This window comes from Xenopus laevis, chromosome 1L (genome assembly GCF_017654675.1).
Source record: "Xenopus laevis strain J_2021 chromosome 1L, Xenopus_laevis_v10.1, whole genome shotgun sequence".
In the NCBI taxonomy this organism is placed as follows: domain Eukaryota; kingdom Metazoa; phylum Chordata; class Amphibia; order Anura; family Pipidae; genus Xenopus; species Xenopus laevis.
The window spans coordinates 166631210-166644842 of NC_054371.1; the positions used below are offsets into that span (position 1 = coordinate 166631210).

General features: G+C 37.5%; 1 protein-coding gene across 2 annotated transcripts in view; it reads right to left on the minus strand.

Moving 5' to 3' along the window:
* Window positions 1-1259: 1259 nt before the first annotated feature.
* cltcl1.L (clathrin heavy chain like 1 L homeolog) overlaps window positions 1260-13633 on the minus strand; it is a 65069-nt gene continuing 52695 nt past the window's right edge. For both annotated transcript variants that reach the window (XM_018262033.2, XM_018262031.2), the window contains 9 exons: window positions 12844-12951; window positions 12579-12746; window positions 11735-11884; window positions 11206-11337; window positions 8897-9007; window positions 6614-6784; window positions 4910-5131; window positions 4742-4817; window positions 1260-3389 (listed from right to left, as the gene is read on the minus strand). In XM_018262033.2, the coding sequence (XP_018117522.1) occupies window positions 3250-3389; window positions 4742-4817; window positions 4910-5131; window positions 6614-6784; window positions 8897-9007; window positions 11206-11337; window positions 11735-11884; window positions 12579-12746; window positions 12844-12951 (1278 nt within the window). In that variant the 3' untranslated portion in view covers window positions 1260-3249. The remainder of the gene's footprint in view (window positions 3390-4741; window positions 4818-4909; window positions 5132-6613; window positions 6785-8896; window positions 9008-11205; window positions 11338-11734; window positions 11885-12578; window positions 12747-12843; window positions 12952-13633) is intronic.

Consider the following 13633-nt stretch of genomic DNA (forward strand, 5'->3'; position numbering starts at 1 on the left):
TTTACCCAGTTTTTTTTTACACTGAACAATTCCTTTCAGGCTGATATTACTTTTTGTGGGGGCAAATGTGCTGCCTTTAAGATTCTCTCTCCAAATTCTTGAATGGCTTTCAGAATGGCAGTTTAATCAGTAGCATTCCATGCACAGAACACAGGGGAGAGCTCATGGCTCAGCTAACAAGCTATGAAAGGCTTTCCGTTACATAATATTCTCAATCTGCACAATATTTAAAGTCATACATTATACAATAAAACTCCTGTACATAAAATGTTAAGGAAATCTGTAGCCTGGATAGGATATGGCACCACAAAAATATATTAAAAAAATAATAATAATTGGGTGGTTATTTTATAGTTTCTTAAACACCAAATGGTGAATGAAGCTGAACTGAAAGGGACCTGTTCAGTACAAATCAGCTGGATATCTGGGACATAGGAGGGTGTAACTTAGATGTAGGCCTTTTGCACACTGTAGACAAACACATGTACACATGTAAGACTGGGTTTGTTAAATGTTAGACTTATCAATGGTTCTTCAATACAAATGCATACATCTACATCTTCAAGGTACAGTGTAAATGATGTGCATGCTCCATTAGGGCAGAGACACCGGCAGATTCGGGGAGATTAGTCACCTGGTGACAAATCTCCTCTTCTTTGGGAAGACTAATCTCCCCGAATTGCCTTCCCTGCGGCTTATCAGATCATTTAGTTTTCCTGAAGTTTCACTTCGGGCGACTTCGGAAAACGAAGCACTCTGAATGCCATCACCCACCGATTTTCATTCTATCTGGCGGGAAGGCAGTTCGGGGAAATTAGTCACCACGAAGAAGAGGAGATTTGTCGCCAGGCAACTAATCTCCCCGAATCTGTATATGTGTCTTTGCCCTTACTGTGTAAAACTGACAGAAAAAAGAATTAGTATTCACATTTTCACATTTGCTATTTTTTCTGATGATACGGAATAGAGTTGGTCAGAGGAAATATCCTTGGAAGATTTGTTGGTCAGAGGAATTATCCAAGGCAGATTTGTACATTAAATGTTGTCCCTGCTGCCTACTATTACTTTTCTTTAGCTGGAAAAAGTTTTTCACTGGATAAACGATTGCACGGATTAGCATGCTGTTCAACTTGTACGTTATCATGGCATTGACATGTTTCCACAGAATGGACCTAATGACTCTGCAACTAGAACTTTAAAAAAATATATATAAAAAGTATGCTTTAAAAAAAAAAAAAAAAAAAAAAGATAGTTGTATATAATATATATGTATTTTTTAATGCACAAAACACATAGTATAACATCTACAGAAAAAAACATTTGGCACATGCTGGCTTGATGTAGAAAAAAAATAAGTTATTTTTAAAGGAAAACTATCGCTAAAATACAGATTGCTTTGAATGCTTTTCATATTACCAACAAATGTAGAGCACTAGTAATATCTGCATTATCATGCATTGTTTTTTCCCCAGCAAATAGGGAGAAGTGTTCCATTGCAATAGCCACCTCCTGAGCAGCTGCATATTGCTGGGGTACTTGTGTTTAAGAAGCAGAAAGCTTCACCCAGCAGATGAAAAGCAGCACATGAAATGTGCAAGCGGTTAGAAAGCACACATTTTTTTCTTTGTACAGATCAATGAGATAACAGTACTGTTAAATTGTAACAATTTCTGTCTTTACCAAGTAGTCACAGATTCCAGCTCAGTCTGCAAAAAAAAGTCAACAATCCCTCATAGCTATAGAGGAGTATGTTGTACTACAACCCTCCACAATTGTCTTCTCAGTATTCGGCTGAAAACGCAATTCTGTATCTGATTGGTTTATTATATATTAAGATATTTGAAATATATTGACATTGATGACAGATTTCTCTGTGACATATTTGTGCTATTTTTTTTTTTTCATTTTAGTAACTAACAGATTATTTATAGATGCATAGCTTTCCAATTGAATGTTAGCTTTAGTTTACCTTTAAACAGCAGAACAACAAATAAACCAGAAAAGACGGAGTAGAATTGTATGAATGATTCCACTGTATAGGTTATGGGGACAACAAAAGACCTGATCCAGGAAAATGTTGACCAAAAAAAAGTTTCCCCACTCATAGAGAGCAGAAATAGAAGAGCATGGGGATTCGGCATTCAATCTGGCAAAAGTTGAGTAACACTAACTGTAACTTAATTCAGTGTTTCTCTAGATAGGGCCTGGAATGCTCAATCAAGAGACTTGAAAAACTGCAGTCTGAGAAAATACATGAAATGTAGTGTACAATACTGCAGTGCAGTAAGGAGCTTGGATACAGCAACAGAGGCTACAGAAGACTAGGTTCATAGCTAAAGCTGAATGTCAAAATAGCACCCAGCTCTTTATATAGACATGAAACTCGAAAGAAACCATGGCAGATAACCCAGGTCTTGCCTGTCCATATGCACAGATACAAATGCCAAATAGTAGGAGACAAAATACATTTTTTTTCTCCAGTAAATCAGCTTGACTAATAAATCTGACATGATTACAGGAAACCCAACATGATTATTAATGTAAAATGTATCAGGACAAAAGATAAAAGGCATAAAAGGCACAAACCTTTTAAAAACATTCCGTACCATATTTTGTTGTACATAGTAGGGTATGATAACAAGAGTATAGATCTCTGCACTCATGTCAATGCTACTCTTTACAATAAATGTTATCTACACTCTTTTCTTGTCTCCATGCCTCAAACCCTTGCTTCTCTGGTTCTTAATATGGCCTTCCTTCTCAATGATATGGACACAATCAGGGATGCTTTTCTACTGGTGTCATAGGAATAAACAGAATTGGGTTTAAATTGACTGACTCAGGATGTAGCAGCAGTTTCAGTTTGCCATGACTGTTTTAAACTTTGGAATTTGGATACGTGAATAAAAGCAGTGGTCGAGAAGGGCATTAGTGTAGATACAGTGCTGCAACGCTTCATGAGCAGTAGTTTACAGTACAGAATGGTTGCTCCATTAACATATGGAATAATCTTGAAATTAGTGCTGCTAAATCAAGGCCATTCCCTTTTATACAAAAAAAACCCCCAAGGAAATAAAAACACTTTTCAAGATATTATGGTTGTGACTTGCTAAAAAGCTGCCGTTTTTGGATAATAGTCTGTAAGAGCAAATGTAATAAATAAAGGTGTCCAAGATGAACTGCAGTCAACTCAGGTTTAAGAGGGCTTCAAGGTTTAAACTAGGTGAAAGATCAGGGGATCCTTGGAGGCTACATGTTAAAGCCATAGCCAGGAGAGACAGAGGGTGGAGGAGGCTGGGTGAAGTTGGTGGGTGCAGCATATCCATAGGGGAAGTTAGGTTGAGGTGGCACCACACCATTAGGGCCTGCTGTAAGCATCAACTGCTGACCTGTGGAGAGGAACAGGGTAAAATTATACAGTGCTGTATGCATGTCTGCAAAATGAAGGTGAATGCATTACTTTTTTCTAATCTACTAGAAATTGCATTATAAACATAATATTACCCAGCCATGTCGTAATGATTCATTATTTAGGATGTTTGCCTGCTGCATGTTTTCTGTGAAGAAGTGTGTTACTAAATGTCATTAACCTGCATAAACAGTTCTACTGAAACTAAGGTATAGAAAGTGCAAACTTATTAGCTGCTGATTTATTACAGCTAAGTTATACAAGATAAATATTATATATCAGATATACAGTTGGGGGACAGACAGGGCCCCTCTGCCCCTGTGCTGCTCCGACTTGACGTATGTGTGCATGCGCCGGCACACCGCGTTTGTGTGTATGCCCAGCGCACCGTGTTTGTGTGCCTGCACCGGTGCGCTGTATGTGCACGCACATGCAATGGTGCGTGCGTTCCCGACTGTTTTTGCACAAATAAGAAGCCAATATGGGTGCGGATCTGGCTCAGCGGGGCCCACCGGGTTTTTTCCCGGTGTCTCGCCAGCCCAGTCCGACCCTATATACAATAGGACCAGAAAAAAATGTGTTAAATCCAGGAAAATGTAAAATCAGGGAAATGTATTATGCATAATATATAGGTGGGACCACAAAACAACAATGTAAAATGAGGGAAAACATAAAATCAGGGGATGTAAAATTGAGGTTTCACTGTATATTATATATTACAGGATGCCTGATAGGAAAAAAAACTCTTGGTGATAGCTGCATCTGAAAATTGGTCAGGTAAATTATGTCAGATTTTGCTACAGTATAATAGCTACATTGTAAAAACGGATTCCATTCTGTTTATTCAAAAACAGAAGAGTGATAAATCACTCCGTTTACATACCATTATTCCCAAAAGTGTAACATTACAAAGAATTTCCTCCTGCTGGGATTTTGTGTAATTTACTTGCAGCTTCACTTACTGTTGATCCCCATGGAAATAATAAGTAGTTATACTTGGGGTAATTTTAAGTGGACGTTTTAAGTGAAGTTTTAGTTCTTTAGTGTAAACCGACAATCACAGCTATATTTACAATTTCCTTATTTGATTTTGTTGAACTACAAATAGCTACATGTTTAGTCAAATGTAATTGATTAGCCATATAAATCATGCATCACGGCAGGATAATTCTGTTTTAGATGTTAATCTAAATCTTAATAGTTAAAGCCTAAACTAGCTAGTTATCTATACTTTATGGAAAATGCTGCTTGTATGGAAATTTAAAAAAAATTTAATTTTTGTTGTAAAGTATTCCATCAAGTAAACATGTTTTCTCAGTTTTCTATACTCACCAAAAACAATTGGGGTAGGTTCTGTAACCTGTTCTGCTTCCTGCCTCAGACTTTCTGCAGCATGCAGCTTGTCCACCTTGAATTAAAAAAAAAAAAGATCAAACAACCATTCTGTATCAGTTATACTGGTAACTGGTAAGTGTGTATATCATGGCTAAATGCCCTTACTTTAGTGAGATATTCTCTCATGACTTGGATGAAGTAAGGCATTGCAAAATCCATAATATGGTGTCTCCAGGCAAGCTCCAGCACAATATCTGCATGCAGCAAGTCATAACAAGTGAACAGAGTGGCAGCAAAACACTCGTGCTTCCCTTCTTCCAAAAACCACTGTAACAGCTTTTCAGCCAGTTCAGTATCCTTAGATTCCGCAGCATACTGCATGGCATCCTGTAAAAGTACACATCAGTGACAGGTAATTAAACAATCTCATAACAATAGTAGTTTATGCAACAATGACCACCAGTTCAGATAAACCTAGTGCAAAATCAGAATAATAATGATCATGGGTTTATTCCTACCCAAACAACATCATTTATGTGTATGAATTACACTCCCTCTGCTGGTTAGAGAGAGGTGGTGGCTGTAATATAAACAGACCTACCGTAACACAAATCTGTACCAGACCCTAATTTGGCACTAAGAAGGCTTCTACATCTAAACAATATTTTTTTTTTCAAAAAAATTCGATATTTGTGAATTGACCTTAGAGTGAATGACACTAAACTATGCAAATTCCCTTTCTACGGACTTCATTTAAAGGGGTAGTTCACTGTAAGTTAACTTTTAGTATGTTATAGTATGGCTTAATCTAAGCAACTGTTCAGTTGGTCTTGATTTTCTATAGTTTAATTATTTGTCTTCTTCTGATTATTTCCAGCTTTCAGGATGGGGTCACTGACCCCATCTAAAAACAAATGCTCTTTAAGGCTACAAATGTATTGTTATTGCTACTTGTTATCACGAAACTGTCTATTCGGGTCCTCGCATATTCCAGTCTCTTATTCAAATCAACGCATGGTTGCTAGCAACCAGGTTGGCAAAATTGCAATCTGGAGAGCTGCTGATTAAAAAAGTTAAATAACTCAAAAACCACAAATAATGAAAACCAATTTCAAATTGGAATATCCCTCTATACATCACACAAACAGTTAATTTAATGCTTAACAACCCCTTTAAATCTCCAGCATTTACCACAGTGTTTCTCAGAGGCTAAGGCATGCTTCCAAATCTGGTGGGGGAAGCAAAAACCTTGTAGCAACATAAATACAACATATAACTCTACATGTTAATTTAGGCAAGGCTCAAGGATCATTAGGGTATAGGTGTGACATCATGCACACTTTCATACCACACCATCATATAATACTGGCCATGTCTAGATGTGGTTTAATAGTTTTCTCAATTTCAGTCATACAACCAGACCATCTGGGTATGCATGCCAGTTTGGGCTATTTTGACAGACAGTCAAACATTTAGGGCATTCAAAACAATTCTTTATCTGTGTTCCGCAGTACTAAAGTTGGCCATACTCTAGAAGATCTACTGGTTTGCCAAACAAGTGAATCTGGGCCTGATTTGGCCACCCACCTGCCTATAGGGCTGATTCGATCATTGTTCGGTCATATGGAAAGGCTTATATTGGATAAGGACTGCATAAATGTTCTGATGCAGTCCTCGTTGGATAGCAAAATCAAACTTGCCAGATACCAATCTTGCAGACCAGTCAGTGGGCCCCATAAACAGACCTGGTAGGACTGAGTCAGCAGCTTATATTGGTCTGTGTATGGCCACCTTGAAAACATTTACAATATTTTTTATGGCTAAAATCTACCATGGCAAATAGGTGTTTTAATGTACTTTTGATATTACCTTATACAGCTGATCCTTTTTGCACAGTTCTACACTCTGCTTCCAACGGTTGTTCCCCTTGTACAGATAAGCGGCAATTCTGCGAAATTCAATCAGCTCATGTTTTTCCAGTCGTTGGGCCAGGCTGATATTATCGAAGTTATCATAGGCATCAATGGATGCTCTCAAACCCTAAAAGTAAGGAAAATACAAGCTACCTTTGTAAGTCAACAAACTGAAACGTGAATGCAATACGAACAGTTCATTTATTAATTAACTCCCAGTAAAGGTTTTGCTGTGTGGGAAAAAAGTTAAGGGTCCCAATACCAACACAGCCTAAATACACTTTGGGCCGATTCATCAAGCGTCGAATATCGAGGGTTAATTAACCCTCGATATTCGACTGGGAATTAAAATCCTTCGACTTCGAATATCGAAGTCGAAGGATTTTAGCGCAAATAGTTCGATTGTTTGATCAAAGGAATAATCCTTCGATCGAACGATTAAATCCTTCTAATCGAACGATTCGAAGGATTTTAATCCAACGATCGAAGGATTATCCTTCGACCAAAAAAAACTTAGGCAAGCCTATGGGGACCTTCCCCATAGGCTAACATTGAGTTTGGTAGCTTTTAGGTGGCGAACTAGGGGGTCGAAGTTTTTTCTTAAAGAGACAGTACTTCGACTATCGAATGGTCGAATAGTCGATGATTTTTAGTTCGAATCCTTCGATTCGAAGTCGTAGTCGAAGTAGCCCATTCGATGGTCGAAGTAGCCCAAAAAACACTTTGAAATTCGAAGTTTTTTTACTTCGAATCCTTCACTCGAAGTTAGTGAATTGGCCCCTTGTGTCTGCAGATAGTGACCGCAATGGCATCCAGTAACGTAACTATCCACATTCGAGCCAAGTTGCAGGATGTTCACACTCACATTTTTTCTCTGACAGGCCCCGAGGGGGAGTGGGTTCATGTGTGATCGCATCCCCTGCTCCCCCCTGTAATTACTCCACTGATGGCATCGGTCTGTCACTGCACATACGAAGAAGAGTGAGAGGCGGATGCCATTGTTGTCACTGTCTACAGACATGATTTGCCTGCATTGGGGTTTTCATTTTCTGCTTTTTTCTACCAGCCGAGAAAATGGTAAATGCAACTTTAGCCTTAAAGGAGTCTTAATCACTGGGGCGGGGGTCAAAAGTTAGGCACCTCCAGTGACTGTATTCTCTTAAGGATACCCTCATTGAGCACCAAGAGTGATGCTCTTCTTCTGCTGCTTTTTTCTTCGCTACTCTGAGGCCAATGCATTTGTGGTAGAGTAAAAAGGCGGCCTTTTTGTTCCGCTTTTCACTCCACTGTGCACGTGCACCAGCAAGAAGAAAGATGAATCAGGAAGAGGATTGCTCCGTGGTGCTGGGCCGGCGCAGTTTTCTGGCAATAGAAATACCGACCCAGGGTAAAAGGTAAGCAAATACAATAACTGGAGGGGTGCCTAACTCTAGGCACCCCCCGATGATTGTTGATGATTGATCTCCTTTACTGATGACTTATTCAGAAGCATCACACACAGCATATTCTCAAATATTACACTTGGTATAAGAAGACAGGAGTAGCCAACTCCCAATACATTACCAAGTGTAGGAAAATCAAGTAGGGATGCAATGAATCCACTATTTTGGATTCGGCCGAACCGAATCCTAATTTGCATATGCAAATTAGGGGTGGGAAGGGGAAAACATTTTTCATTTCATTGTTTTGTGACAAAAAGTCACGTGATTTCCCTCCCGCCCCTAATTTGCATATGCAAATTAGGATTTGGTTCGACTGGGCAGATGGATTCGGCCGAATCCTGCTGAAAAAGGCTGAATCCTGGCTGAATCCCAAACCGAATCCTGGATTCGGTGCATCCATAAAATCAAGGGCAGTAAGGCTTTTCTCAAAATTAAAAAAAAGACTATTTAAAGGAATTGTTCAGTATAAAAATAAAAACTAGGCTGTTCCAAATAAAACATTTTCTAATCTAGTTAGTTAGCCAAAAATTTAATCTATAAAGGTTGGAGAGCTGCAAAGCAACAAGTGTTCTGGCTATAATGTTATGCATTCAGTCACTCCAGCCTTTATACATTACATGTTTGGCTAACTAACTATATTAGAAATGTATTTTATTTTGCACATAAAATCTATTTACCCAGTTTTTATTTTTACACTGAACTCTTCCTTAAACACTATCACACAGTGCTTCTTCCTCACTGGCTTTAATGTGCCATAATCCTTGATGGAGTAGATCAAATAAACCATGACAATTTACCTGATAATCCTCCTCTTCAGTTAGGAGATTATTGAGAGCCTCATTTACAGACTTGTTGTTGTGGGTTTGCACTGAACGCAGGTATGGCTTAATCAGGGGCAGCTGATTGACCTGAGGAGAATTAGAAAAATTGTGCAAAGCGTTTAGATCAGGGTCATGTTATTTACAGCACTTAAACGCTATACATTTGCATGTAACAAAACCACTTAATATGACTGTGTAAATGTAAAAATGAACAGAACAAATGTGCAGTATGTTTCAAAAAGAACAGTGGAAGTTCAAATCTGAGGCATAAGGTCATTCTGCCAGGGCTCCCTGCATCTCCTTACCAAAGACCTCCCTAGTCATGTAAAATGGCTTCTTTACTAAATCTATTTTGACAGAGAAAGTGTACAATTCTTTTAATTTCTTTTAATTTCAGATGGAACATGCTTTCTATATACCCGTACCTCTAATTAATAACTTCAGTGCCACAATCACTCTCTCTGCACTGAGAAGTATGCACATCTAACCCCCATCAACCAATTCAGTATTTTTTCCAACCAGATGGACTACTGGTCAGTGTGTGGGCCATGGGAATTAATAGATTATCATTTAAAACTACTCATATGTGACTGTTAGAGTTTATTGCTCAAAACCAAATCGTATTAATTGTGGGCTTATGTTTCCCATTCATGTCAAGAAAAGGAATCTGCAAAGGGCAGCAGGTGTTTTGCCTCTATCAAAAAGCCCTGATTTCGATTGCTTTTAAAAGGAAATGGGTCCTTAAAGGAGAATTCAACCCTTTAAGAAATAATTGTACAATGATATTTTACAGCAGCTTAGGCTGCATTTTTTAAACCCCTGTCACATATAAGAAAGCTGCTTAGGAACTTTATAGGCATATTTACTATCCATAAACTTACTCTGCTATTAGCAAAAATAATTTAAAAAAAGGGGTGAATAAGCCCGTTGCTTCTTGTAGTTTATCTGGATATATAGAACCTTTGCAACATGGCAAGTAGTTTTTTTTGTTTCCTCTTGTTTTCACTTTTGCAATTTTCAATTATTTTCTATTTTATATATCTGCAGTTCAAGCAGCCCTTATGAACCAAGCATATTAAAATATGTGCTCAGAGAACAATGGAACTAAATATAACCTTGGATGGTTAACTTTCCCTTTAATGTACCGTGATTTAACTGAATGTGAAAATAAACAAAATTGAATAGGAGTCTATTAAGTTATCCACCTACAGAATAGGGCTCATTTACTTTGATCCAAAGTGCAAGTGTAAGCAGTGGTGTAACACTATCCTGCGCCCGGGCCCGGAATCATCTAGTTACATTACCGAGTGTAAGAGAAGTAAGGGACACAAAAGCATGACTCTTAGTGCTCATTCTGGCTGCAATTTGTACTTAGGTCTGAATTGGTATGTACAGGGTTCTGCTGCATATTAGCTAACAAGGTATTTATGCATTTCCTTATAATAGTTCACATGTGTGACATGTGACACGTTTAGTTAGAAGCTGTAGTAACTTTCAACTAAACCAATATAATATTAAAAGTGGTAAGAATAGTTTGTAAGTTGTATTTAACCTCAAAATTTGAGTTTTTGAAGGTATTTTTCAGTCAAATGTTAAAGTTAAAAAAAATATAAAAAAAATAATCTTGAATCCGAAAATACTCCAGCTAAATTCTGTAAAGGTCATGTAAAAGTCAATGGCCATTTGAAGATGTTTGTAGCATGATGTTCGGGTTTTTTTATGTGGGTTTTGCTTGAAAACTTGATTGATTCAAGTTTTTTTTTTCTGAAAAATCTCAGTTTTCAGGATGTTCACCCAAAATTCACTGATTCTAGTTTTTTCCATTTGAGTTTTTCTAAAATCGGAAAACATTGGAGTTGTGAGTTCATTCGAGTTATAAAAAAAATCAACTCACAAACCTCTAAAGATCAATCTTTAAATAAACCCCTAAATGTGGATAGGAATATTTTTGCTTCTACTGTATATGCTATGTATTGTTCAGTATATACCATTTATTAGTGGTACAACAGACACTGCCACATATTATTCTAATATGAAGACCAAATATTAAAGAACCACTATGCTTTCTTTTAGATTTATTTGATTTCTAAGCTATCAGGTATGATTTTACAATTATTTTCTTCACTGTTAGTGGCTTGTTAATGGCTTAGCTTGCAGCTTTAATCTAATAGACCACCACTGTTTTGTGGCTGGCCACAAGCAACAGGCATTTTGGGGTTATATTTATACATTGAAATAGATATCAACATTAGTTATATAGGTAACATACGTAGTTATAAATATACCTTGAAAAAAAAATTGACCGTCCGAGTATGGTCTAGACGTGGAGATAATACTATGAGGAGGTCATTGATTAAAAGAGGTTTGTATTCCATGTAAAACTGCAGGGCTTTGTAATACAGCTCAACATTGGCAACCTATAATGAGAATAACAGTTAGAAAGGGTGCAATGAAAGCAGTATAATGAAGGTATGCAGCATTTAACACAGCAAGTAAACAAATATAATTAAAATACCAGATATTATAACACGTTGCTTGTTTTCAAGAGGCCTGGGTTACAGATGGGTTTGAAAGGGCACCAATTGAGCCGGGCCTACATTTCACCTATTGTTTGGCCAAAGCACAGAAACTAACTGCTTCCCAGTATTCATTAAAGGCATTCTAAGATTCACAATCATTGCTGAGGGTGTAACAGAAAATTGCCCAAAGCAGATATTACCCATAGAAATAACAATTCCCATATAAGAGATTACTTGATTCCTTTAGTGACAATTTGCCTCACATTCTGTGTATTGTTACACCAGCATCCCCTACCTTGGTAACAATATCCTTAAATTGTCCCTCCTTCCATGCGCTGGTTGGATGGTTCATCATAGTGATAATGGCATTATCATATTCCTCATATTTATCATATAGGAAGACCAGTTCACCCCAAAGATCGGCCTGCTCAGCTGCTCGCAGTACCTATGAATAGAAGTAAGTGCATGTTAACCTTACACAGATGGAGTACAATGATATTATAATTTTATAAGCAAAGAAACCTGTAAATAATAGAGGTATGGAATTCCTTTTCCAAAAATTGGTTATCTAAAAAGCTCCACATTACAGGAAGGCCATCTTCTATATAGTCCATTTTAACCAAAAAAAATATGTTTTAAATATAAATTCCCTTTTCTCTCATAATAAAACAGTACTGTACTTTGAATGTGATCCTAACCTAGCTGTATAAATCCATATTGGTTGCAAAATGATCTTGTTGGGTTTATTAAATGTTTAAATGATTTTTAGCAGACTTGGTATGGTGATCCAATTTACAGAAAGATCCCTTATCTGGAAAAAATAACAGATCCCATACCTGTAATATGCATTTATTTTGTCTACATTGCAATATTTACAAACCTCCATAGCATTAACAAAGTAAATCACATTTTTTTTTACAAATTCTTCTATTTTTAGCTCAAGCAAGCATGACTCTCTTTCCTTCTACTATAAGTTAGCAGTTGTACCCAGTCTCTATGTTAGATATATACAGTACAATTTATTGTAACGCACTTCTATGTTTGTGTGTTTTAAATACTTATTATAAAAAAAAAACAAAAAAAAACAGTAATTTTAGCAATATAGTTTAACAATTTCATGTGATTTTCTGTGCACTCACCTTGGGAATGTTGACACGTGACCAGAAAAGTTCTAAATGCTCCCGCATCTTCTGAGGTTTAAACTTAGAGTACAGAATGGCCAGTTCAGTGAACATTCCCATGTGAGCTCGTTCCAAACCCAATGCTGCTTCTAATAGAGCAATGAGCTCTTCAAAATATCCACGGTCCTGTGGAAAAAAAAATAATTTACAGAAAAGGTGTGAATAAAATTGGTACCCAATACATATTTAGGGGTAATTACTGAATAAAAGCCTGATAAGTTACCTGGTAATAACTGATCAGCTCTTCTAGTTCATCTGCATGAATCACAATGTGCAGGCCACACATTTGAGCCAGGCGGAACTCTGTTCCATCCACACAAGCAAAACACACCTGAAAGAGAAATGGGAGAAAACATGTGAAACAGTCATGAAACTGGGAACATATCATGAACTCACAGAAAGAAAGACTTAGAAAGATCATGAGATGGGAATCCAAAGTTTTGTGCATTCCTCACTATATACATTACATGGCCAAAAATATCTGGACACCTTCCTGTCGAAAAATCTCATTCCCAAACAGGCCCGGACTGGCAATCTGTGGGTTCTGGCAAATGCCAGAGTGGCTGCTATAAGGTCCCATAGAAAGTCACTATTTAGTGGGCTGGTGGGGCTGTTTGGGCCTCTTTGTGGGTTGATTGGGCCTCTGTGTACCTGAAATGTGAGGGCCTATTTTAATTCTCAGTCCAGACCTGTTCCCAAAGGAAAGACTTTCCACTAGATGTTGGAATATTTATGTGGGATTTACTTCCATTCATTATGTAGGATTTGCTTCCATTCTGTCACAAGAGTATTAGTAAGGTTAGATAATGTTAGTAATCAGGCCCTTGCTTGTAGCAGTCTTTTAATTTCATCAAACAAGCATTGAGTTGGCTCTACATTGGTGAGTCAAGTTCTTACACAACCACCTTAACCAACCAATTCTGTAAAGACCATGATTTGTGCAGGAGGACATTATTGTGCTAAAAACTAGTAAGGTACTTCCCCAACTGTTGCCTCAATGTATAAAGAAATTG